The sequence below is a fragment of the Mytilus edulis genome, chromosome 2 (assembly GCF_963676685.1).
Source record: "Mytilus edulis chromosome 2, xbMytEdul2.2, whole genome shotgun sequence".
Classification (NCBI taxonomy): domain Eukaryota; kingdom Metazoa; phylum Mollusca; class Bivalvia; order Mytilida; family Mytilidae; genus Mytilus; species Mytilus edulis.
Genome location: NC_092345.1, coordinates 93,609,707 through 93,637,030, shown reverse-complemented (window position 1 = coordinate 93,637,030; position 27,324 = coordinate 93,609,707). Strand labels below are relative to the sequence as shown.

The 27,324-nt window shown below is 30.9% G+C and overlaps 1 protein-coding gene across 2 annotated transcripts in view; it reads left to right on the top strand.

The window, feature by feature from the left end:
- Window positions 1-26,426, top strand: part of LOC139513495 (integrin alpha-PS1-like) — a 63,781-nt gene extending 37,355 nt beyond the window's left edge. Inside the window, exons 13-27 of one of the 2 annotated variants that reach the window (XM_071302062.1) lie at window positions 352-519; window positions 1,170-1,252; window positions 1,460-1,622; window positions 2,375-2,547; window positions 4,393-4,476; window positions 4,914-5,019; window positions 7,494-7,613; window positions 11,206-11,268; window positions 12,943-12,975; window positions 15,176-15,322; window positions 16,162-16,278; window positions 16,821-16,922; window positions 17,750-17,875; window positions 20,771-21,349; window positions 22,237-22,689. In XM_071302062.1, coding sequence (XP_071158163.1) covers window positions 352-519; window positions 1,170-1,252; window positions 1,460-1,622; window positions 2,375-2,547; window positions 4,393-4,476; window positions 4,914-5,019; window positions 7,494-7,613; window positions 11,206-11,268; window positions 12,943-12,975; window positions 15,176-15,322; window positions 16,162-16,278; window positions 16,821-16,922; window positions 17,750-17,875; window positions 20,771-20,872 — 1,587 coding nt within the window. In that variant the 3' untranslated portion in view covers window positions 20,873-21,349; window positions 22,237-22,689. Of the gene's footprint in view, window positions 1-351; window positions 520-1,169; window positions 1,253-1,459; window positions 1,623-2,374; window positions 2,548-4,392; window positions 4,477-4,913; window positions 5,020-7,493; window positions 7,614-11,205; window positions 11,269-12,942; window positions 12,976-15,175; window positions 15,323-16,161; window positions 16,279-16,820; window positions 16,923-17,749; window positions 17,876-20,770; window positions 21,350-22,236 lie in introns of both variants that reach the window. The other variant, XM_071302063.1, reaches the window with a different exon arrangement.
- The last annotated feature ends 898 nt before the right edge of the window (window positions 26,427-27,324 follow it).

Below are 27,324 nucleotides of genomic sequence, written 5' to 3'. Positions count from 1 at the left end.
ATAGAAAAGAAAGATATAATGGAGAAGAAGGAAAGCTTTAGCAAACACAGTTTTCATAAAAGGTGATTTAAATTTGAATACACTTTAGAATTCAAATCAACTTACAGCTAATTTCTTAATGCATGTAAAACAAGACTTTAGTTAGCTTGCTTGCTTTGTTTGTATATTGTACATTTGTAATTGGGATAACTTTCAATCAAATTTAGATATAATATAAACAGGTTAAAATCATTGTAGTGTTACTGTTGGCTGTTACTAGAATCATTTAATCTTTTACCAGCTTTGTGACAAAAAAAAAGACTAACTTCATACTCATGTATTTATTAATGAACCCATTCTTTTTCTTTTTAGTCTAGCTTCAATGATAAATTGACACCAATATCATTTACAGTGGACTATAACTTGTTAGATATTCCCTACCCTGAACCTAGTCAATGCCTCAGTAGTGGAGTACCTGATATCAATAAGTATCCTGTACTTGTCACAGGAATGGATCAGTCCACAACTCTGCTGACAAAGGTATATAGATATATCAGTTTCAATTTTTGAGGCCCTTTCTAGCTTACTGTTTGGTGTGAGCCAAGGCTCTGTGTTGAAGACTGTTCTTTGACATATAATGTTTTTTTCTTTTACAAGTTGTGACTTGGATGGAGAGTTGTCTCGTTGATACTCATACCACAAAGTAACCACATCTTCTTGTATCTATTTAGTATAAATAAGAGATAGAATTTTATTTCCACCACTAGCTGTGATTATATTATATACATCATGCTGTGTGTAGATAAGAGCCAGCCAGTATGACCTTTTTGGGGATGTCAGGATTTTTTTTTTTTGGGGGGGGGGAATTAGTGATTAAGGTCTGTATCAACACAAGATTTGATGATTTACACTATCAAATTAATGAAAATTTTGGATGACACCCCTGGGATATCTAGACTAAACCTTGAAATGTAATAATAATTGAAGGAATTTTCTAGAAGTTTTGTAACTCTGATCATCTATTAAACTTTTAGACAAGTCTTGGTCAATCAATATGATCTTGTATAAATAATAAACTAATACTTAATGTAAGTTAATAGTAGTGTTTTTTTTATTGGCTGTGTATTCTTAGAGCTGGCAATAAAATGTAATACATATTTACTCAATTGTGAGTAATTGCTTTTTCACAGGTGAATTTCTCCAGAGAATGTGGTGCAAATGACATATGTGAAAGTAACATACAAATGACAACAGATTTATTGAATTTAACTTTGTAAGTATATATTTGTTCTTTCAATGCTTTATAAGAGTGATGTGTCATGCTCTAGTATATTGTTTTTAATGAAAAAAATCTGACATAATATTATGAAGTTCTGTTATTTAAATAGAATAAGGGGGAAAAAATTAACCCATGTTATATCAAAAAATGAAAGGATTATTAAAGTTATGATTTTGTATGTAATTTTGTGTTGTTTTTCAGACCAAGAGATGATGATGGAACTATAGTACTGAGTTATGGTGAAGACAAAGTAGTGATTGTTGATGTGAAATTAGACAACAAGGGAGAACCGGCTTATGAAACCAAATTATATGTTACAGTACCTGCTTCATTTGAATGGAACCAACTTGATGTCATTTATCCTGTTAGTTTAACACTATTATCTTATCTATAATTTTGACAAATGTTTTAAGGTTTCTTTCACCCAAACATTTCTATCACCATTTATATGACCTTTGTAATATCCAATCATAAGTATTGCAACAATAAATATGGTTAGGAGAAGGGTATGATTGCCAATGAAACAACTATCCACTGAAGATCAAATGACAAGGACAGAAAAGATCAATGTGCCAAAAGGCCATTTGAAGTTTGAACCACTTCAAACCAGATTTCCAAAGGAAAGACTGGTTATTGATTTTGGGGTGTACAGCACACGGGCAGCCACCAAACAGTGTACACATTTTCTCATGAAATGTTCAACCAAATCTTTAAAAACTTTAATATGATGTTTCTGATGACAAAATGGAGATCAAGATAGATATTAATGATTTTCACTTTCAATATTCAGGAGTTATGGTTCTTGAAAGATTGAAAATGGTGTTTCAAATGTGTCTGTGCTTTAACTCGTGGACAGTTGAACCAAAGTTTTTCAAATTTGTATTTGTTGTTACTGATGACAAAATGGAGGTCCAGTGCATTATTGATGATTGTCACTTTTACCGTTGTGGTGTATAAAAATGCCAGGTGGTAAATTGTGAATAAAACCTTGTTTGCTGTCACTCTGACAGCCATTTGTTAATGAATTTAATAACACGATAAATATACAAACAATTTAAAACTTCAGGATATTATTTGATGAATTTAAAGGAATATTCTTTTCTCCACTACTTTTAGCCTAACCATATACCAGTAAGAGTAAACCCCACTACAACATTAGTGGTGATATCTGAGATTGGTAATCCATTTGGTAACCAGGCTAAAACAACTAACTTGAGACATTATCGCCTGAGATTTCTACCAATGAAAGGAATAGACAAATCATTTAAAATTATTGTTCAGGTTAACACGTAAGTATTAGAAAGATTTTTCTAAAAGAAATTGCTTTAAGACTTTGTTTGAATAAAATAAATAGATTTAACTAGAATATTGTGTTTACAAAATATTTGAATTCCTTCACACAGACATCTGAAATAAGTTCAATTCATAAACACATGTTAACCATATGATCCAACTGTGAGCTATTGCCATTCATTGTTTATTATAAAGTATTCTCTTGAAAAATCTTTTGTGGTATATCCGGATGATAAAAAAACTAGTATGAATTTTTTAGCTAACATTGGTTTTTTTTACCTGACATTAGACTCATTTTTATACAACCGCAAAAATTAAAAAAAATTTGTACGTATATTGGTATCACATCGTCGTCAGTGTCGTCCACGGACGAATGGTTTCCGTATAATAACTTTAGTATAAGTAAATAGAAATCAATAAAATTTAAACACAATGTTTGTTACCACAAAAGGAAGGTTGGGATTGATTTTGGGGGTCATGGTCTCAATGGTTTAGAAATTAAGGGCCCAAAGGGGCCCAAAACAAGTATTTATCTACTTTCTGGACAATAAGTTGTGTATAATTATTTTAATTGCTCTGATTTTGTACCACAATATTCATACCATAAAGTAGAAGTTTGAGATTTATTTTTAGGGTTATGGGGCAAACAGTTTAGGAATTAAGGGCCAAAAAGGGGCCAAATACAACCATTTTTGTAGTTTAGGGACAAAAACTTATGTATAACTGTATGGATCTCTCTGACATTGTACCACAAGGTTCCATATAACGAAGGGAAGGCTTTGATTTAGTTTGGGTTAATATCCCTGAACATTTAGGAATAGGGGGCCAAAAAAGGGCCAAAAGAAGCATTTTTCTAGATTACAGGCAATAACTTGGGTTTAAGTAAATGGATCTCTCTGAAATTATGATACAAGGTTTCTTACTACAAAGGAAAGGCTGGATTTGAGTTTTGGGGTTCTTGCTCCAAAGTGGGAGGGGGGTTTCAATAAGTTAGGGGTAAAAAAAGGGGCCCAAATAAGCACTTTTGTAGTTTCAGTCAATAACTTGTGTTTAAGTGTATAAATCCCCCTGAAATTATACCACAAGTTTCCATACTACAAAGGGATGGTAATTGGGGGTTATGGCTCAAATCATTAAGCAATTAGGGGCAAAAAAGGGGGAAAACAAGGGGTTTTCTGGTTAAAGGACAATTTAAAAGCAATGTGGGGAGATAATGCAATTAAAATTTGAAGAATAATGTTATATATATGTTTGATTACTTGATTATCCCCCTTACACTGCTTGTTTTCAAAAGTTTAAAGAAGAAATCTTCAGTTGTACAGTATTGTGTAATAGATTTGTTAGATCGTTGACCACATTTATATTGTGACAAAAACCTATATTATGTCAAAAATTTGATCACAATCCAAATTCAGACAGTATCAAGTTTGAATATTGTGACCAAATTTGCCCCAACTATTCAGGGTTTGACCACTGCAGTCATATAAAGCTGTGCTTTGCGGAGCACCTGGTTAAAAGTTCATTCACAGTATCAATTATTAGTTTTCTTGGAAGATATTATAACTGGTGCTAGTTTTGATTGATGGGGGGAATCAGAGAACCCAGAGAGAAATACAACCTGTGGCTTATAAACTGTTAATTTTGTTGTCAGTAATAATCAGACTTGAACACAATTCACCATTTACAAGACCTCAGAGTTTGGAGGCTAATGATCACTGTTTGTGAACTACGTAAACCACTCGGCCCTCTTTTACAAAGTTTGATGAACAATACATTCAGATGTAGATAATTCCATACACTGTTCAGTCTGTGCTTAATTGTATTGAACTGTTTATTTTTAGAACAAGTGAGGAACAGACTATTGCTGAAGATCTTCAAGAATTTAAAGTCAGAGTTATTAATAGAGCAGATGTAGAATTGCAGAGGTAGGTTCATGATTCATTTTTGAGTAAAGATTGCATGAAATACAATCAAAACCCTTATGGCACATACTTGATATCTATTTCTTCCAAGGTTTATAACTACTTTTGATGTACACAAAATATATACATCCTATCTATGAAGAAATTTATTATACTTGGCACAACAATTACACTTGTTGAAGGGGAGATAATTCAACTTATTCACTGCAAAAGTCTCGTGCAAACATAACTCCTTCTAAATCCATGGACTTATATTGATAAAACAGATGTAGGACACTACTTGAAAAATTTTTCAGATTTATCTCTGAACAACTTTCTGTTTATCAAAATAATTTGGCGGGAGTATCGTCAGTGAGCAGTAGCTCACACTTTCACTTGTTTAATCCAGTTTTAATTCTAAACTTGAATCAGTTTTATTGTGAATTTTATTTTTTTTCTAGTTCTGCAGCACCTGATGGTGATGTGTTTTACAGAGGACCAGTACGTGGTGTCAGCTCAATGAAAACGGAAGCCGATATTGGACCTGCTATAAATCATACATATACAGTGAGTGAAAAACAAACGCTAATGAGAACTTTATTATCAAATATTAGATGCTCCTTTGTCTCATAACTTCCATCCCATGAACAGGAAATAATTTTTCTTTAGAGGCCAGCATGTGTTGTTGTAATCCATTCATCAGCGTTTCTTGTTTTCATCATCTCATCTGAAAATATCTACCAAATGAATCAAACTTGGGCAGAATAATGGTCCTTCATGAAAGTTTTATTTACTCATATTTGGTTGATGATTTTGCCAACAGCGATAATTTAGTGTATGCAATAAAGATTTCATTGAAACCTATGGTACACATTTAGGAAATTACATTGTCATCTCAATTTGTACACTGAAACAGATTGAACAAAGTAAATAAAACAATCCTTACTCTTTGTATTTGAAGAAAAAAATTGGTGGCCAGTTATTTCTTTTGATTCTGATTGGTCACATGTTCATCTTACAATGTAACTGATTGACTCTATTTATGGAAAAATATTTATCATTTTCAATCCACTCTCTTATTAGCTCACCTGGCCTAAAAGGCCATGTGAGCTTTTCTCATCACTTGGCGTCCGTCGTCGTCGTCGTCGTCGTCGACGTCGTCGTCGTCGTCGTCGTCGTCGTCGTCTGTCGTCGTTAACAATTTTTCAAACATCTTCTCCTCTGAAACTACTGAATGGATTTGAATGAAACTTAACATGATTGTTCCTTAGTATATCCTGCACAAAATGTGCGCTTCGATTTTTGATCCGTCAAAAAACATGGCCGCCGTTACTTAAAATAGAACATAGGGGTCAAATGCAGTTTTTGGCTTATATCTCAAAAACGAAAGCATTTAGAGCAAATCTGACATGGGGTAAAAATGTTCATTAGGTCAAGATCTATCAGCCCTGAAATTTTCAGATGAATCAAACAAACCATTGTTGGGTTGCTGCCACTTAATTGGTAATTTTAAGGAAATTTTGCAGTTTTTGGTCATTATCTTGAATATTATTATAGATAAAGATAAACTGTAAACAGCAAAAAAGATCAGCAAAGTAAGATCTACAAATAAGTTAATATGACCAAAATTGTCAATTGACCCCTTAAGGGGTTATTGTCCTTTAATGACAATTTTTCACAATTTGTTCATCATATTTGCTAACTTTAAAAAATCTTCTCCTCTGAAACTACTGAATGGATTTGGTTAAAACTTAGCATGGTTGTTCCTTAGATTATCCTGCACAAAGTGTGTGCTTTGATTTTTGATCCGTCAAAAAACATGGCCGCCGTTACTTAAAATAGAACATAGGGGTCAAATGCAGTTTTTGGCTTATATCTCAAAAACGAAAGCATTAAGAGCAAATCTGACAGGAGTAAAAATGTTCATTAGGTCAATATCTATCAGCCCTGAAATTTTCAGATGAATCAAACATCCAATTGTTGGGTTGCTGCCACTTAATTGGTAATTTTAAGGAAATTTTGCAGTTTTTGGTCATTATCTTGAATATTATTATAGATAAAGATAAACTGTAAACAGCAAAAAAGATCAGCAAAGTAAGATCTACAAATAAGTTAATATGACCAAAATTGTCAATTGACCCCTTAAGGGGTTATTGTCCTTTAATGACAATTTTTCACAATTTGTTCATCATATTTGCTAACTTTAAAAAATCTTCTCCTCTGAAACTACTGAATGGATTTGGTTAAAACTTAGCATGGTTGTTCCTTAGATTATCCTGCACAAAGTGTGTGCTTTGATTTTTGATCCGTCAAAAAACATGGCCGCCTTTACTTAAAATAGAACATAGGGGTCAAATGCAGTTTTTGGCTTATATCTCAAAAACGAAAGCATTAAGAGCAAATCTGACATGGAGTAAAAATGTTCATTAGGTCAATATCTATCAGCCCTGAAATTTTCAGATGAATCAAACATCCAATTGTTGGGTTGCTGCCACTTAATTGGTAATTTTAAGGAAATTTTGCAGTTTTTGGTCATTATCTTGAATATTATTATAGATAAAGATAAACTGTAAACAGCAAATATGATCAGCAAAGTAAGATCTACAAATAAGTCAATTTGACCAAAATTGTCAATTGACCTCTTTAGGAGTTATTGCCCTTTAAAGACTTTTTTCACAATTTGTTCATCATGTTGACTTACTTTAAAAAATCTTCTCTTATGAAACTGCTGTATCAATTTCAGCCAAACTTAGGCTAAATGAGTTTCAGAGTTTCAGAGTATCTAGTATAAATTTTATATTTCATTTCCTTGTATGTCAAGAAACATAGCTCCTATGGCTAAAATAGAACATAGGAGAAAATGATTTTCTTTTGCTTTTGAAGAAAATAGGACGATTCAAAGAACATTTAAATAAATTGAAAAGCCAAAATAATCATTGATGAGAGATTAAACCAAAAAAATTCAGGTGAGCGATTCAGGCTCTTGAGAGCCTCTTGTTTGTTAGCTTTTTTTATATAATTATTTGATTGTTTAATTTTAGGTTGTAAATCATGGACCAGGTATAATTGGTGGAGCTACACTCTGGATATCTTGGCCATTTGAACTGAAGACAGAATATCCAAAGGGAAAGCAATTGTTATATCTCATGCAGGATCCTGTGGTTAGTCAATTTACAGATAGATTGATGAAATAGTATAAGGTCAATAAATAGTTCAATCAGAAGTAGATATTAAAAAAGTTAATGAAATGATACAGAATACTTTATGAATGCAGATATTTTGCCTGAAATAAGACTGTTTTATGTTGAATAGTCAAGAAAATGTCTAAATATGTCAAAGGTTGATGAGTTTAACGAAGTATTTCACTAGTGTCTCCTAGATCTTTTACTGAGGATTTATTTTACTGTTTCATCAGTCCCAATTTTCATAAGTTTAGTATACTGTTGATTTTGTGCTTCTAACAAATTTTGCATGAAAGCTTTAAGGTACCGTATATTTTCGAATTTAAAGCGCATCGTTTTATAAGCCGCACGGCCGTTTTTTGGGGGGAAGATTGTTTTTGTCCTTACATAAAACGCACCTGAATATTAAGCGCAGACTGAAGAAAACGTATATTTATTCTACTGACCTGATAGTGTCATGAATATTTTCTCCTTTTGTAACTCACACCGTAATTTGTTTCATTTCTATTTTCAGATTGGTGAGAAAGTTGAGAGTATTTTTGAATATATTTATTTGTGTCATATTAAAATAAAAAATCGTAATAAAATAATTATACTTTTCTCATTGTTTTAATTATGCCAGTTTCGTTTGATGTTTTTTGTCAACAATGGCCATGTGTTGACAGCTTGGGTGTCCATTGAACCTTGTTGTTTTGATTAAAATTAGTATGGTATTGATTGCTTGTTTATTGTTTGAATTGGCATTAAGGATTTAAATTAATCTTAAAAATGTATGCATGAAAGGTCACCCAAGCCATAAAACTGCCATTGTTTATCTTGATTATGACCTACTTACCTGTACCCACGTGTGAAAACTGTTCACCCAAAAGTCAAGATTTTTTTTTAATTAAATCAATCTTAAGAATTTTATTGTTGTCTATAAAATAAAAGTTGAAGTTCTGAACGTAACAAACATTTTTCAATTTTAATTTGGATGAATACAACAAACAAAACAATTTACTTTTTGCAAGTCATTGTCTATTTTCAAATGAAAGTGTTATGAGCAATGACAAGGGGGATTAAAAGAAGACAGCAATAAATAAATGTTTTAACAGATTAAATTATAAAAATTAGTATTCTTTTTTTTTTAGTTAAACATCCAATAATATTTCGTAAAGATATTTCGTTTTGAAACACAATAAAACGACAAACAGTTACTCTTCAGTATTTTATCCTGTTTGGTACCTCTTCTCAAACACGATTATCTCTCTTTGTTTATGAAGCACTTTAAAGTGTCGATTTAAGCACATGCATCACCATCGTCATTTAAAGAAACTTGTAATATTGGCAAGACACACAATCACTTTCTTTATTATTTCATTAGAAAATTTTATATTAAAACACATTAAATCAACTAACAACTACATATTTATGATAAATACACAATTAATATCCTGTATGGACACAGTTATCTTTCTTTGTTTACGAAATGAACACTAAACACATGGTTATCGACTTCCTGTAAACCAACAATGATTGAATGAAATAAAAACAAACGATTTAGTTAATATATTTATTTATTCATAACAAAATATGCAACATTAACAATTTATCAAGTCACTGCAAGCACTTGACAATCTGACTGTCTCCAGAAAACAAATCCAGATATTTTTTTCTTTCACCGTCGTCCTGAAAACAGAAAATAATACTTACATAACACGCACCCGAGTATAACACGCAGGGACAAAGACAGAGAAAAAAACCTGCGGCTTATTTAACGATTTATACGGTAATATGTCTTTTTTTAAAGCATTAAATTGACAGTTCGTCTATAGAAATTACAAGGTGATTATCTCTCTAACCAATTATCATTTACCCACAGAATGCAAGTTTGAGATTTTTTTTGGAAAGATAGAAGTAACAAAAAATTGATAGTAGAAGCAGGGCTTCCAAAAAATATTTGAGCCAGCCGGACATTTTATATCTGATCTCGATTTTAATCCCTTAAGACTTAGTTACAAAAGGCAATTATGATAATCAGATGGCCATTCCAATGATTGACATTACATTAAAAAAAACGATTTTAAACTTTACTTTGATATGATATGAATTTAATGTTCGGATTTAACTGTTAAATTGGTAGTGCATCATTCAAAGTGTGCACATAAGCGTGCTCATATCTGCCTTAGACTTTTTATTTGTGCAAAATGACATTGTCAAAAACTTTACTTTCGTTTTCACCGGATGTTGACTTGACAATGGTAAAACATGGACCATAAACGGATAGGTAAAATCCGTGTACGTTTACAAAGCACGACTGAGAGAAGAAGCTCTTTCCACGTTATTTCTTCAACAAAATACTTGAAATGAACGTTAGATACAGGTATCAATGATAATTTTAGCATTTTTGAAGAAATAAAGGATGCATTATTAAATTTCCCACCTGTGCACATGTGCACACGTGTTCTAGTTCATACGACATAGTTCTGACGATTTTTCATTTAAAACCTTTTTAAATTTTTCATCAAATCATGTTGATAAACTAATTTTTAATAGTTTTAATCTTTTGGACAAAATCAATTAGATACAAACCACTGAAATGTACGAAAATAATTGTGAATAGACCGATTAATTTATGTGATGTGCGGTACTGAACATAGTTCACCTGTCACCTGAACAGGTAGATTTCAGCTGTCCAACTACTAATTAGTCTTGATTAAAATAAGTAAGTATTGAAGTAGGTGTTGTTTTGATAGTAATTAATCATCATGTCACATTTATGACCGGAAATGTGCTGATGTTAAAGGCAAAAGGTTGGGTAAAAAAGATCGTGAATTATGTAAAAATGACTGAAAAAGCCTTGAAAATTAAAAAGTATATGACCGATTCATGCTTTGCCCAGCCGGACTTTTACCGGACATTATACAAATGACCAGAATATATGACTGTTTTGGAAGCCCCAAGTAGAAGTCAAATTTTTAAGAATTTGTAGGAAATGAATCAATTATTTTGTTTCTTACATCATTTTTTAGATAGTGTGAAATTTTGTCAGTAAAGATATAAATCAGTACTTAATGTAGGTATAGTTAATTACTTACCATTCTTGTTCATGCTTTTTATTGTGCAAACAGATATCTATTGTCTTGCCTGCAACAAAAGCTATGAATATGAGACATTGCAATAATACATTTTATTAACCTCAGAAAACTTAGAAAGTAGATAATTTATAGTCATATAGAGAGAAACTTTAAAGCAAAATGCTGATTTAGTAAGTTAATTCTTGATTTATTGATAAATATTATAATATTCTTTTTCAAATAAGGAGAAAACATTAAATAAAAAATCTGAAATTCACTGACCTTCGTGAAAGCAAAAGAGATTGTTTGCTTTTTATATTCCTTTATTTATCACATTCCAAAAATGAGGAATTTTAGAAAAATGTTGGAGGGATAGTACTTATTATTATTATGTGGAAATCCTAATTGTAGAAAATGTGAATATTACATTGTATCTAACAGCAAAAAGAGCCTTTTTTATGGTAAAACAGATAGCAATCATGTGAAAAGTGTTTAAAGTATTTGAATAATTTCAGGTGATTGGAGGCCATGCCGAATGCAAAAGTTATCCAACATTTGTTAACTCATTAGGTATAAAGGTAAGTGAAAATTTAGAATTGATATAAGAGTGTTTATATATAAAGGATATGCACACAAATTGAAAGCAAAAAGTTCAATTTTTATCAAATGTACAATACTTTATTTTTTAATGTAATTAATGAGTGAGCACTGTGTATTTTCTAATCGGGTAAAAAGGGGACTCTAGTTGTCGAGAGGCAAACATTATATTTTAACAGGCTTTAACATGCAACACAATATTTCATTGGCTTTCACAGACAGCACTGGTTTTATATTACAGCTCAGCTTTTCAGTGGAACCTTCTGCAGAAGAATTGAAATATGGATGGATAGAAATTCTTATATTTTTTTTTTTTTTTTTTTTTACATAAGGTTTGAAATTAAAGTATTTCAAAGTCACAAATGATTCAAATGAAGTTTGAGATCTTAAAAATATTAGTTGAAATGTGAATTGCATGAATCAGCTAGATTTTGTCATGAGAATAATAATGCATGTACAGAATGCTGGCATGCATGGCATAATTGTGTTGATCTCAAATATATTAAATATTCATATCTTCGAGTAAGAGTCTACTGAATACTTTGACAAAGCTTACATAGTTAGCCACACATCAGTATTAACAAATGTAATATCCAAATATAATCATTTACAAGCCAAATATGGTCATTTCCATTTATTAATGCTTCTGCAAATCATAATTTAACAGTTGTTTCACCACTTAACAAACGATATACACGATGTTGATTGTGCCACTGTCTGAAATAGTTTAATAACTCAATAGCTGCCTTCTGATTTGCTATTTGAAATATTGAGATTTGAAAACAAATATTACAAGTCTTAAATGCATACATTTTTATATAATAGACTAATAGACTTATTTGAATATTTTGAACTGTATAATCATTTCCAAACATAGATTTGAATGATCTTCACATATTTTGTAAATCTGGTATCATACTGTATTACATATTTAGTTGAGATCAAATTAAAAAATTGAAAGTGTGGAAAAACAGTGAAAGTTTTATTTTGTGGGTGATTTGTTTTTAACAAACAGGGTGAAGGATCAGTTTACAATGGCTCTTGTATATTTAATATTTTTGAAATTGTTATGTGCCATATCACATAATGATAAAACTTGCTTTAGTAATCATAACATGGAAGTTATTTCATCAATTCTTTTCTTTAGTAACAAGATATTGAATTGTTTGATTGATCTTTACTGAATATGTACTTGCATTCCGTTAAGACAATAACAACTTTGTCCTGATTGAAAATAATAATGCCTACATATAATACATAAAGCATATATATTTCAGAGGTTTCAGAAATAAAATCATTTTGTTTCATTTGAAAGGTAGATTAATACCAAATAAGTATATGTTGTAGCAAAAAATTATAAACATATCATTTAGTTACTTTATTGTTTTGATCCAATAGCGACCTAAAGTAATGACAAATGAAATAGATGTCTTTTTATTTCTGAAATTTGTGACATTGAGGCCTTATCAGATAATTTTTCTTCATGAAAATGGTTGTTATATTTATGTTGAACAAAATGTAAAGTTGAAACCCAAAAATGTGCATGTTTTGGACCTTTTGTTACTTAATGCTGGAAAGGCCTCAAACTCTGATTGATTCTTGTTGTATATATCATAATATGACTAATGCTGGCTTTGTTTTCTTGCTTTACATAGGAAGACCCAAATCTGTTTATACGACCTAAGAATGTAAGTTTTATTTCAATTGTTTTGCATATATTGCAAAATTTTATAGCAATAATCAGTAGAGAAAAAGAAGCAGCAAAGTCTAATTCTATTTACATGTAACTTTTAAAAGTTGTTTTGCATATCAAATATAAAGATATTTTGCATGTGGCTTCTGAATTATCTAAACAAAGGTTATAAGAATGTATAGTTCTTTAAAACTTTCACAATTTTGGATACCAAAATAAAGATAATAATTTTATTCATTGATACGTTGTCATGATTTTTGTTCAAATATTTAACTTTGAACTTAAAGTTTTATTTTTGGAGCACAACTACTCAGTCAACAGGTTCGTAATAAGGGACAAAGATAAGTTTTATGTATTAAACTTAGTTTTTAGCTAGTCAAACAGTTGACAGTATATTACTTTGTTGAGCCCCATTTGGTTTACAATCTTTTGAATTTTTCATGTTATGGCTTACTAGACTTATGATCTCAACACACCTGATGGAAGTTTGTATTTTAGGAACTTGTTTCTTTGTTCATTTAGTTTTAATTAGAAATCTTTTCCATTATATATTCTATCACTTAAAATTCTGCAAACTGTATTGATTTTTATTATCTGTTTGATTCTTTTGGAGAAGTTAAGGAGACTCACGGGTACAAAAAATCAGCAAAAAATTAAACATTTATTTTTTCATTACAAATTTTATTTATTACACTATTAGTTATTTCTTTATAACATGGTACAAAAATCACCCAGACAAATCGATTTGGTTTGGCCACAGATGACTTTAAAAATGTTTATATCATTGAAAAAGCTCCAAATCTTCTCCCTTTGGTGCAAACGTGTCATTTTTTAATGTTTAAATTGAAATATCTTTTTTAACTCATCGGTGACCTTTATTTTTTATTTTGTTTTCAAACAAGCTATACATAAACTAAATAATTGTAAAATTTAAGCGGTTTCTGTAATTAAGTTTTTTTGTTATTTCGATATTAACAATATTTCTCCTATTAGTTCAACAGAAAAAAAAGGAAATTTACAAAAATGCATGCTTCTTTTGGAGGCAGATTGTGAGCTTAAGGTAGCACAATACAAAGATTTTTCATCCCCAATCAGACATCTTTAAACTGATGTAATTCCACTCATCTATCTTTAAATTTTATAAATAAGGTACCAAAAGAAAGAAGAAGGATTAATCTTTCAAATTGTGATAATTTCATTATGACATAATTATTACATAATTAATTGTTATGTAATTAGTTGCCATTCTGTGATGTCCACACTTGAATGAATTTATTGTCTTTGTTCTTCATAGCATCCTAAAAAAAATTATAGATTCTTGCACAACACAGTTTGACCTCAAAAAGTGTGTCTCAGATTTTTCCTATTGTATTTCATTCTCTCATAAATCTTCAATGAAGTTTGCAACATCAATTCATTAGAGACCACTAAATTCAATTGGGTATAAAATTTGTTCTATTGATATTTTTGGAAATTTGAGACACAGTTTTGGAGGTCAAGCTGTGTTGTAGAAGAAGCTATAAAATATTTTTGGATGCTATGAAGAACAAAGACGCTAAATTCATTCAAGTGTGGACATCACAATATAGCGACTAATTACATAATAATTAATTATGTAATAATTATGTCATAATGAAATTATCACAATTTGAAAGATTAATCTTTCTTCTTTCTTTCGGTACCTCATTTATAAAATATAAAGAAGGATGACATGAAATACATCAGTTTAAAATTGTCTGATTGGGAGTGAAAAAATCTTTGTATTGTGCTACCTTAAATGAACGATGACCCCCTATTTTTATTTCATATTTTTATTAGGTATAAGATCAAGTTTAATCACAGAAAAAAATAGAAAAATCCTATGTTAGAAAAAAAAAGTTGATTTAGACCCGAGAGCAACCTTAACAAACAGTGTATGCTATATAAAAGTTAGTTTTGAAACCTGTATTAAATATAAAAGGATTGTATTTGGGAATAAAATGTATAAAAAAAGTTGGTAATGTTTTTAGTCTTCCAATAAGTCTGTTTATTTCCTTAACATGATGAACAATGAAAGGAAAATAATTTGAATGCAAATAAATATCACTTTATTGCAGTAAAAAACAAATGTTTAAAAAAATATTAAAGCCAATTAATCTTTATAGATTGAGCTGCCCAAAGGGAGATAAACTGATATAAATCCATTTTATTTTTAGCCAATAACCAATGTGGGCACAAAAACTCAGGAATCAGGACCAACGTACAACGTCATAGATACAAGTAGAAGGAAGAGAGAAACAGAAACCTCTACAGATAAACCACCAAGAAAGCAAGAAATTGTTTCTAAAAACATCGTTAGATTGGTAATTGCTATATTAGTAAATGTATTGTATTTATGGATGATTGTAAAACTGTCAGTGACCATTCACATGAGAAGAATCAAGGAAAGCAAACTTGCATTTTCATGGGTATTTGATTTTGTGGTTTTGCTGATCTCTGCATACAAGGTCTACAGAAAAAGTATAAATTGTTGAATATCTAAAGTCTACCCACAAATACTACGAAAATTGGTATCCAACGATTAACAATGAATCCACAGTAATTGAAAGTGACAATGAATGATACATCAATCAGTTAAATCAATAAAACATCAGATTATAAAAAATAAGATCAAGTATAACATGCAACATGAGATGTTTGTAAACAAAACATACCTCAAAAATCCACCAGCTTGAATAGCAAATGAATTCAAAATTATTACACCACCACTCTAAGTAGTGGCTAAACAGGTCCACTTCATATTTGTTCATCAGATTGTTAGAATGATTTTCAACACATGAGTGCTTTTCTTGATCTGTCCCCCCCTTTTAGGTCAGTCAGCACAGTCAGTGCCCCCCCTCCTTTATAAAAAGTTCTGGATCTGCCACTGAACTGTATGCTTAGCACTGAAGTTAATGATTTTCTGTTTGTGGGGTGTAGAACATTTTATACATCTGTTAAGTGCATCCTCTTTCAGGAAGATTAGGTTGAAGTAGGTAGCTTCATTACATCAAGAAAGCTGTGAACCATAAAATCAAAAGTATATTGTGACCTTGTTTTCATTGCTCATTGAATATAGCTGTGGTGTTGGTTAAAGTGAAAGTAGATGTACCATGAACATGAACCATCATGAAATGATTCCTACTCTTATAATCTGTTTCAGAACTGTGATGAGGCTGCTAATTGTAGAAAGATGGAATGTAGAATTTCAGGTTTAGCTAAAGGAGAACGAACAACAGTTCTGTTAAGAGGGAGACTTTGGGAATCAACTTTAGTACAGGTGAATAATCATTTATATAAGAAATCTTCAATTGCTCAGTATTGGGCAGTAACACAATATTGCACAACATCACAGTATTGTGCAATAGCACAGAATTGCACAATATCAAAATAGCAAGAAATTTTCGATTGAAAATTGATGCAAATATTTTAACCAATTTCAGATTTTTAAAATTTTTCACCACATTAATTTTATGTCAGAAACCTATATTATGTGAAAAATTGATCATAATACAAATTCAGACAGTATCAAGCTTGAATATTGTGTCCAAACTTGCATCATCTGTTCAGGGTTTGACATCTGTGGTCATATCAGGTTGTGCTTGGGGAAGCATTTTATTGTCTTGTGTTCACAAATTCAAATATACTAGATTTAGGGATGCTTTTTCCAGTGTCAGCAGCATCAATGATGTAGTATTGTTTGATTAGGGCAGTTTAAGGGGGGATTACAAAATGCAAAACTGCAAGACATATCTTTGTACGATCAGTTATAAATTATTTTTTCACCCAATAAATGTATATTTAATTTTCTTATTTTATAAGGATTATCCATCAGTAGACGAAGTATGGGTAGCATCAAAAGGCGAGGTTATATTAGATACAGATCTAAATATAGAACAAGATAAAGCTGATGATGTAGCCCAGGTGAGTTGAGCAAAAGATTTACATTTTAAAGAGTCAAATGGATTCATTTACAATCACTATAAAAAGATTGGAGTATTCCAGAAATGGGTCAATAGATATCAATAGGCCTTAAAGGTTCAAGTCATTACTGCTTCTACTACTAAAAATAAAAGATTAGACAACAAAATTAAGTAAAAAAATCCTTAAAATCATGCAATTTTTTTATTAATACCAAATGTAGTTTTAAATAATTTTATATGACCCTTTTTCAAAATTATGCTAGGTGAACAGATTGGTATTAGGACATGGCTGACAATTGTTAATAATAATAGACAATTAGAGAATGAATTCCACAAAATAAGAAAACAAACCAATTGCTTTCAAACTATGTTTGAATGACATTTCATCCACTGTCAAACATGTCTTGTCTTGTTTCTAAAATAAAAGAAGTAAAAAGGCAGGTGAAATACCATTTTTTACTCAAAATGTTTTAAGGTCAAGGTCAAGTAAATGGGTTATGTCACAGATTTAGTAAATTTAAATACATATACATTTGACTTGCTGAACTAAAACCAAAATATGCATTATCTCTTATTTCTGAAATACTTTTGATTGAATTCTTTCCAAAAATGTGAGCATTTGTATAGAAAGCACAAAAAAATAATCAGTGAAAAATATTCTTAAATTTGTTGAATATTCAGACATCTAGTAGTTAATGTACTTTTATATTAGTTGGTAATTGATATTTCAAAATATAACAAATAATTCAATTCATATACAAAGTTTGAAGACTGTGTTTTAATGTAAAAGAACCAAGTATTTATGAAGTCCATGTTTTAACATTGCAGGCAATAACCTATTCAATACCTGATTTAAAAGAGAGAATTTCTGATGAATTACAATGGTGGATTATACTTGTAGCTGTGTTAGCAGGGCTGCTTGTTCTGATTATCTTTATACTTATACTATGGAAGGTAAGAATTTTAGTACAGTGTAACCTGTGTTATTTGACACACTGAGAGACCAGAAAAAAATGTCGGATTAAGCAGGATGTCAGAATAATCAGGTTTTTATGCAGTTAATCTGCATTATGCGAGCACCCTAGATTTGTGTTCTACCCAATAAATGCTGAAATACTTGCCATTGTTATTATCTAGCTCGCTACTATGTTATATATAACTAATTGAACACTTTTTTAATACTTATTATTCTGGATAACAAAAAATATGACCAGAAAAACCTTAAATGATCGTCGATTTATCCAAAAGTTTTAAAGTTACACATAGGAAGTAGTGCTTATTCAGAATCTTTGTGTAGTTCATTATGACTTGTGCTTTTAGTTAAGATGTCAAAGAACAACTGTATGAAATATTTAATCGCCGAAAATCTCTTAAGACAAGTAGTTTAGATTTCCCAAATGACAAAAGTCGTAGGAATATTGTTTGTCATCAATACGTAGTACAAGTACGTCAGTAGTCTAATAATAAGTTCAACTGTTCATGCTGTTGGCGGCAATTTCAAATTAGAAAAAGAAATTTTCGTAGCTTTTCAATTTGGAGGCAGGTGTGCAAATTAGCGGTGGTCCGAGGTCCACGACCTTCCACTTTTGCAAGCGGAATTTCGACTAGGATAGTCGGTTTTTTAGCTACGTCCGACGTAGTCACCTTCCACTTGAAAGAGAATAAGAAATTACTTTGCAAACCTTTTCACCATGTTCACCAAAGTCTCCAATTAAACGAGCTAAAAACTTATTTTTATCATTATTATTCATGACAGCGATGTTCATTTTGTTCAACCGCTAGCTTTATACAGAAAATAGCCGACAAATATTTTATAAATTCGAGTAAAGTCGTATCTGATAGACAAAAACAACATTGTAAAACATAACAATGGCGGCCGTGAAGACAATATCGGACCCGATTCCGGAAGCGGATAAGGGTAATTCCGGGTTTGGCGATCATTTACAAAATAAATCCATGCAGGTGAAAAAATACATCTATGCATGGTAAAAAAGAAAGAAAAAGCAGAAAAATATTTTATTCAGAAACTCAAAATTACTTTTTGACAAATTTTAATTTAAAAATCCAATACAACGTGACAGCTGGGAACAGTATATCTAACAATATACATGTTCATGGTCACAGTCTAAATTTTCTTTATAAATGATAAATGATGATAATGCATGTGAGATGCTTTTAAAGTGTAAACATATTACTGCAATTTCGAAGGGTTATTTGTTTTTCTCAATTTTGAAGGGTCAATTAAAGTAGCTGAAAGTTTCTTTCTTTATTTTCACAAATAATGCAACTATATTATATATACCTTAATGTAAGTAAATCATATGTTATATAGGTGTCATTCTTTGGGCCACTCTACCCCCTCCTGTTTGATAACTTGGAAACGGTCGAGCTCCCCACCCCTAAACCATATGAGGGGCAAATCCAGGATTTTAGGTTAAGAGGGGCGCAAACTTAAATTTTCGCCGAGCACAGTGAAGCTAAAATAAATTTGAGGTAAAATTATCGGAATATTCTTTATTAAGCTGAGAATAACCCATGCTTTGCAAATTTAAGGGGGGGTGCAAGCCCGCAACCCTCCCCCGTCTGAATCCGCCCCTGCATATATTCAAGTATAGGACAATATAATAAATAAAAAATGAAATATAGGGGGAGTCCCTGGAGTTACCCCACCCCCTCCTGTTTGAGAACTGGGAAGCGGTCGAGATCCACACCCCTTAACCATATATATTCATGTTTGTGACAATATGAAAAATCAAATGAAATATAGGAAGAGTCGCTGGGGTCACCCCACCCCTCCTGTTTTAGAATTTAAAAATGGTCGAGATCCCCACCATTAAACCATATATATTCATGTATGGGACAATAATATTATAACAAATCAGATGAAATATAGGGGAGTCCCTTGGGTCACCCCACCCCCTCCTGTTTGAGAATTTGAAACCCGTTGAGATTGCCACCCTTTAACCATATATATTCATGTACGGGACAATATAACAATTCAAATGAAAGATAGGGGGAGTCCCTGAGGTCACTGTTCACCCTCCTGTTTGAGAACTTGGAAACGGTTAAGATCCTTACCCCTAAACCATATAACTCATGTACGGGACAATATAACAAATCAAATGAAATATAGGGGAAGTCCCTGTGGTCACCCCAACCCTCCTGTTTGAGAACTTGGAAATGGTCGTGATCCCCACACCAAAACAATATATATTCATGTATGGGCCAATATAACTAATTAAATGAAATATAGGGGGAGTCCCTGGGGTCACCCTACCCCTCCTGTTTGAGAACTTGGAAACCAATGAGATCCCCACCCCTAAACCATATATATTCATGTATGGGACAATATAACAAATAAAATGAAATGAAGGGGAAGTCCCTAGGGTCACCCTACCCCCAGTGGCGGATCCAGAAATTTTCATAAGTGGGGCCCACTGACTGACCGAAAAGGGGCCTGCTCCAGTCACGCTTCAGTGATTCCCTATATAAGCAACCAATTTTTTTCCCAAAAAGGGGGCCCCCTGCCCCCTAAATCCTCTGCCTACCCCTACCTGTTTGAGAACTTGAAAACCGTTGAGATCCCCACCCTTAAATTCATATGTATGGGACAAAACAACAAATCATTTACATTTACTATGGGCAGGTCAGTCAGACCTCACCTTTGATCCCTGTTGTGGTGAACATTTGTCTGATTCGTGTCTCATAACTTTTGTACTATAGAAAACAAACTCTTTCCATATCTCAGAAATTTAACAAAAAATTTACAAATTTCATCTGAAGTAATGAGTTAAATGTTCAAATAATTAATATTCTCTTTTCTACAGTAGATTTACATGTTTTTTTCAGTGTGGTTTCTTTAAGAGATTACGTCCAGAAGGATATCAACCAACATATAAAGGAGATCTGAAGAAAAAAGACTATGAATCAAACGATGCTGCTTACTCATAGCCAAAATATGAATTAGAAATTGTTACATCAAATACCAGGATTGTAGTGTCTTTGTATAAAACCAGTGCTTCCATATCTCTATGTTGGTATCTTAAAGATAATGATTTAGATGAAAGGTTGAATTTTATGAGTTTTAAGCCTTAGCATATATGAACTATGATTTTACCTGGCCCTTTGAAGAAAAGTATGTGAATGTTCATGACAACAGTTCGATTGTACAATTAAACTGAGTTTAAGTGTATTGTGTAATTTCACATGAAATAAAACCACCTATGAAAAGCTTTTAATTGTAGGAATAATATGTTATTTACTCGATATAAAGTGTTCATATACATATAACATTTAATGAATTATATTATAAAGTGTTCATCTTAGTGTCATTTTGTATACTGTTGACCAAAGAGTGGTTATTGGACCATTGTGTTATATGTCATGTTTTTATACATTTTACCTTATATGAATGCCTTTAACATTTTTGTATATTAACCCTTTCAACGCTATACACGGCATATGCCGCGATGACGTACGCCGTTCGCCACTGCTATTCGCGGCATATGCCGCGATGGAAAAGGATTTTTCATAAGGACTCTTAAACCATTCGGTTTTCATTCGGGTTCTCTCTAATTTTTCCTCGTTTGAATCTAGGATATGCAAGGTCTCATTTGGGCTTGAAATCCGGACAATTTTTATAGTAAAATCATGCAGTAGAAGGAAAATAGAAGGAAAATAAAAACAAATATTTTGACAAATGCAAATGGCGGAAATCGGAAACGAAGCTGTAAATATGGAAAAATTTCAGCATTTCCTTGGCGAAACTTACAACGAGGATTAGTTAAAAGGTTTCTTGTTATCTCAATGTGTTTATTACATAAAATTCGTGTGGGAAATATGATTTGATCGATCATTACGAGACGTAGAAAAAGAGGGGAAAACGGAGGTTGACTGAAATTTTTTAGGACGGAGCTATTTATTTGTGCCATGATTACATAAAACGTTATGTATGGTACAATACGCTACGGAATCGGGCAACTGGTGTCTTCTATACAATATGGCAGATAAAACAACAAAATAAATGAAGACTAAAAGTAGTTTTTATTCAAAATTCAACACAAATGTAATAAATTACACCTTTTACCTGTTAATTACCTGAAAACGCAGGTAACCTGATAAAAATTTCAGTAAAATAATTGCCGAACATTACAGTTCATGCTCTCCTGTGCATTTTTCATGCAATAACTTTCTCTGTATCTCATATAATAAAAAAGATACAGCAGTCTGAAAAGGAAAATACTGTTCTAATGAATGTACTAAAAAAAATGCAGCAGCAGCAGCCATTTTTCTATTTTTTTGTGTAGCGTTGAAAGGGTTAAACACTTTAGTATGTTTTGATCTAATATCCTAGTTTAAATTTTCCCAACATGAAAGATACATGACTATGGGGATTAGCAAAAGAAAATGTTGAATGTCAAAATGTAACATATTTTCTTTTCTTTATCCATTTGAAATAATAGTAAAGATTCCATTTAGTATGCAGAAAACAATTGTATCTTTTACTACAATATATGTATGTATGAATTATATAAATTTATACCTCTGTATATAGTGACATTCCAAATATCTTATCAAATGAAACATTGATGATTAGTGCTTTATTTTTATTATGAAATTTATACTTTCCTCTCTTTTTTACATCGGTAATAACTATGATCTCTGTTAAGATATTTTATATCTCTTTTCATGCATATCTTAATTTTATTGGTTATCTTAAATATATTCCAAAGAAATATTCCAATAAACTGTAAAAAATAAAAGAAAAAGGTACATTTATCTAAATATTTTCAGTTAAAGGTCAAGTCAAGGTATTGAAAGTGATCTTTAAAACCCTATAGTTCTGAATGTTGATAGATATTAAGCAGACATACATTCAAATATGCCATCACAATATGGAACAAACTAAGTGATGAATATAGACAATTGTATTTATACATGTTGTTAAAAAAGTATAAGGAAACTTTTCTATGTACAGATGCAAAATAATAATAATCTTGTTATCTAATGCTATCTTGCTTTCAGGGGTGTCCTGATTTGTGATAAGACTATTACATTTTATATCTACAATACTAAGTTGTGATCAAAAAGTGCTCAAGATTTCACCTGCATTTGATTATATACAAATGTAGTAAAATATAAGTATTTTCAATTCCTTTTGAATATTTTGTATGAACTTTTTTCATTCCTTTAAGAAAAACTTTATGTATGTATTTGTGTTGTGCCTCATCAAAACTTACTTTTTTTGCTATGTGCATCATCATAAAACACCTTTTTGTTACATAATTTATATATACATAGTATACAATCCATCTTACAAAATTCCTCACACATACAAAACCGATGTATTTATAGTTGTGTGTTTGTGTATATTTTTTAGTTGTATGACATTTTTATGGAAGTATATGTTTTGAATAAGTAAAGAAAACCATTTTGCATTTCTGAAACAGCTGATCTCAATAATTATAACTATTTCCTAATAATTGGATTTAGCTGATTAAAAAATGATTTTCCTATTTGCTTGATTCTTTTACTATCCAATGGATGTAGTATTATTATATAGGATAATTGATTTAATAATCTAAAACAAATTCTTATTAACAAAATTAATGAACTTATCAAGGAGTCTTCTTTTTTCTTTTTTAAATAGTAAATTGTGTACGGTAGCTAAGAAAAACATTTTAGATTGTATGTTATATGTTTGTGTGTCCAAGGCCAACAAGGCTATGCTTGGTTGTATGTTTGTGTGTTTAGGCTTTAAGTTGCCATGCTTAAGCCAACTTGAGATAAGCTTCTCCACATGTTTAGGCTTTATGTTGCAAGCTTTCACTAGCCCACCTGTATTTATTACACTTATTTATTGTAGTTAGTGCCTTAATTGACACTGTATATATTAGTTGCACCATCTATACTCTTCAGCAAGTAGTTTGTATTCAGTTCAAATTAACAAGATTTAATATACTTAACGAAAAAACAGTTTTTTTCTGGTAGAAAGAAGACAGCCCGGATATAAGTTTGCAGTAAATACATTGCACAATATATTTTTGTCTAATTTTGATGCCAGTAAACACAATCTGTCAATACACCTAAGGTTTTATCAATTAATGTTGCTAAAATTTACAATTGAACTGACTACTTGTTGATAAGTATATTTATAATGTATTATTTTTATACTGCTTGAGATATGCATCTCCACATTGCTTTATTTTCCTTACTGGTCTCCAAGGGGTGATTGTTTTCTTATTTTGTACATTTATATATTAAATTTATGAAGTGTTTCCTCTCTAAAATTTTTAGCTAAGAAAAACATTTTAGATAATGAATTATTTGGTTGGAATTATGAAATAGTTTATTAGGTTGAATTTGTAAGATCTGTAAAAAGAAAGTTTGACTAGCAAATGTTTATGTACTGGTTGTAATGGGAGATCAGTATCACTATGCTTTTCAGTGTTATGTCTTTGTATCTCTGCATTTTTATGCCCCACCTACGATAGTAGAGGGGCATTATGTTTTCTGGTCTGTGCGTCCGTTCGTCCGTCCGTTCGTTCGTCCGTCTGTCCCGCTTCAGGTTAAAGTTTTTGGTCAAGGTAGTTTTTGATGAAGTTAAAGTCCAATCAACTTGAAACTTAGTACACATGTTCCTTATGATATGATCTTTCTAATTTTAAAGACAAATTAAACTTTTGACCCCAATTTCACGGTCCACTGAACATAGAAAATGAAAGTGTGAGTTTCAGGTTAAAGTTTTTGGTCAAGGTAGTTTTTGATGAAGTTGAAGTCCAATCAACTTTAAACGTAGTACACATGTTCCCTGTGATATTATCTTTCTAATTTTAATGCCTAATTATATTTTTTACCCAATTTTACGGTCCATTGAACATGGAAAATGATAGTGCGAGTGGAGCATCCGTGTACTTTGGACACATTCTTGTTGTATATATATATTAAGTGTATATATTTAGTTAGCAACATATAGGAAACAGAAAATAAAAGAGGAAATAATAGATTTGAAATAGCAGATTATATCGATGGTGTTTCTTATTCTAAATGATCTGAAATGAAACATGTTCTTAAATAAATTTTTTAAAGAATGGTTATGATGCTGATGTTGTTTTGAATCAGTTTTATAATTTAAAAGTATGGTAGAGATTTAACTCTTGAATGTGTTATCCTGTCTTTTTATGAAATTTGAAGGATATTTGTCATTAATATATTGTGAGTTGCCAAGTATACAGTAAAACTATTAGTTTCTTTATTCTGCTACAAGTGATATTTTTAACAAAACAGTAACTGTTACATCCTTTCTTATCAAATTTTAGATACATTTTTATTTTAGAGCTAAATTAGGCTTTTACTGCCCCTTGTCCCTTAATATATGTAATATATTGACATTGGTTAAAATGACTTTTTTAAATTCAAAATTAATTTACTATGAGATATGAAAATAACCTTGTTTTGATCTTTGAGTTCAAAATGTTGATTGAATAAAATGTACCATTATGATGTATTTGTCAATGAACACCAAGTATAATAATCCATCATTTGTATATTTCATTTTGTATACTATATATACATGTTTATATATTTCATCATAATCCAGTGATATTATTATGCCAAATATTGTATATAACAAGAATTATGATTCAGTTGAAGTGTAATTTATGATTTTCCTGTATGAATTTAAGTTTTTCTTTTGCTTTTTAATTTTGTTTGTTGATACTTTTTTAAGAGTTTATCGTATATTGGTTGTGAAAAACTATCCTTTTATGTGCTTATAAAGCAATGTCTGTGTACTCATAAGCAATCCATAATGCCAGTATTGATACATTTTGTTTCCTTTTTCCAGGTTATAAAGTTATTTGGTGTGATTTTTTTTTAAAACTAAGAATAGACATTAACCTGCATTACACGAAACATTGTGAATTTTTGTTTCTAATTAAATGAAGTTATTTTTATTTTTTTTTAAATTGTATCATATTTGTGCCTCAATTTTGAACATTTAGTTACCAGTGATATTATTTTGATTATTTTTTACTTAAGATAAATTGACCCTCAAAATTAGATGTATTGTAGAATTTTTTTTATATCTAAATTCTAGATATCTGTGAATCAAAGATTATTTAGAGCATTTTTATTAAAATTAACAGGAATTTCATGCTTAGTGCCTTATAATGTTACAATGAACTTTGTAAATATCTACATGTTTCTACTTCAACCTTGAATTTTTTAAGACCTATTTAAAGTTATGAGGACATCTGACATGTTTTTTCAATAATTGGATTTTAATAAACCAGCTGATTGTCTGGACCTAGGATATTTTATTAGTGTTTCTTTTAGTTATAATAAATAAAATGCTCATCAAAAAAAAGAAAAAAATGATCAAGGTATATATTTTAATTGTGCTATGCTGGCTTCATATTATATTAATCATTCCATTTATATGTCATTTTATTGTTCTTAATATCAACCGTTATTACTTATGGGAACAATAAAATATAACCAATTAGGTTTTGTTCTTTTTTACTCCTACATTGTAATAAAAATCTGTCCATGAAACAAGACTAAGTTCACAAAAAAAAAATATACTTTTCATTGTGAGCTTTTGGTTGATCATTTATTGTTAGAAGTACAAGACATCAATCTGTAAAAAAAGTGCTTTCACATGAGAAGTTTAGACAGGGATGACTGATAGAAACACTAAGGATTCAAATTGGAAAAACGCTTTTAAAAGAGTTAGCAAAAAGAATAAACAATTTTCTCACACATAACAGACGCACGCAAGTTAAGAGAGTACCTAACCCAATTAAGTCACTAGGACAAAGACCATGTTTCTAATCACTTTGTCTCCATGGTAAGTCTGTCATCATTCCATAAGCCTTTGACAAATCTCTTTCTCTTGAAAACAACTGAAATGAGATGTTTATTTTTTTTTGGCAAAATCCTCATCAAACATGGCTGTTTTTAATGTTTCATTTGTTAAATTTACAAAACTCTTCTACAACGGCTAAAACGGTTGTAGCCAAACAAGTCAGATGTGGTTCTTAAAGGGTCCTGAATGGTAGTTGCTAATTTGGTCCGAGTACACAGTTATTTCTAAGTGCATTTCTTTTAGACTATAAATGAAAATGAAAATATTTTGGCAGATTCCAAAGTGCTAATTTTAAACCTTTTTCAGCTGAACCAAATCACTACTTTACTTTAAAATTCATGACCAAATTCTTTTACAGTGTCATTTTACCCCCTTCTTGCTATTCGAGGCATAAAACATGGAGAAATAAATTTGGAAGGGATATATAAAATATTGGCAAGTAACACACTGTCTACACTAAGACTATATTCATGGACAACGAAAATCAAAGGATGCTGTGTATTGGACCATTTGGGGCTGTTTATTAGATTTTAAA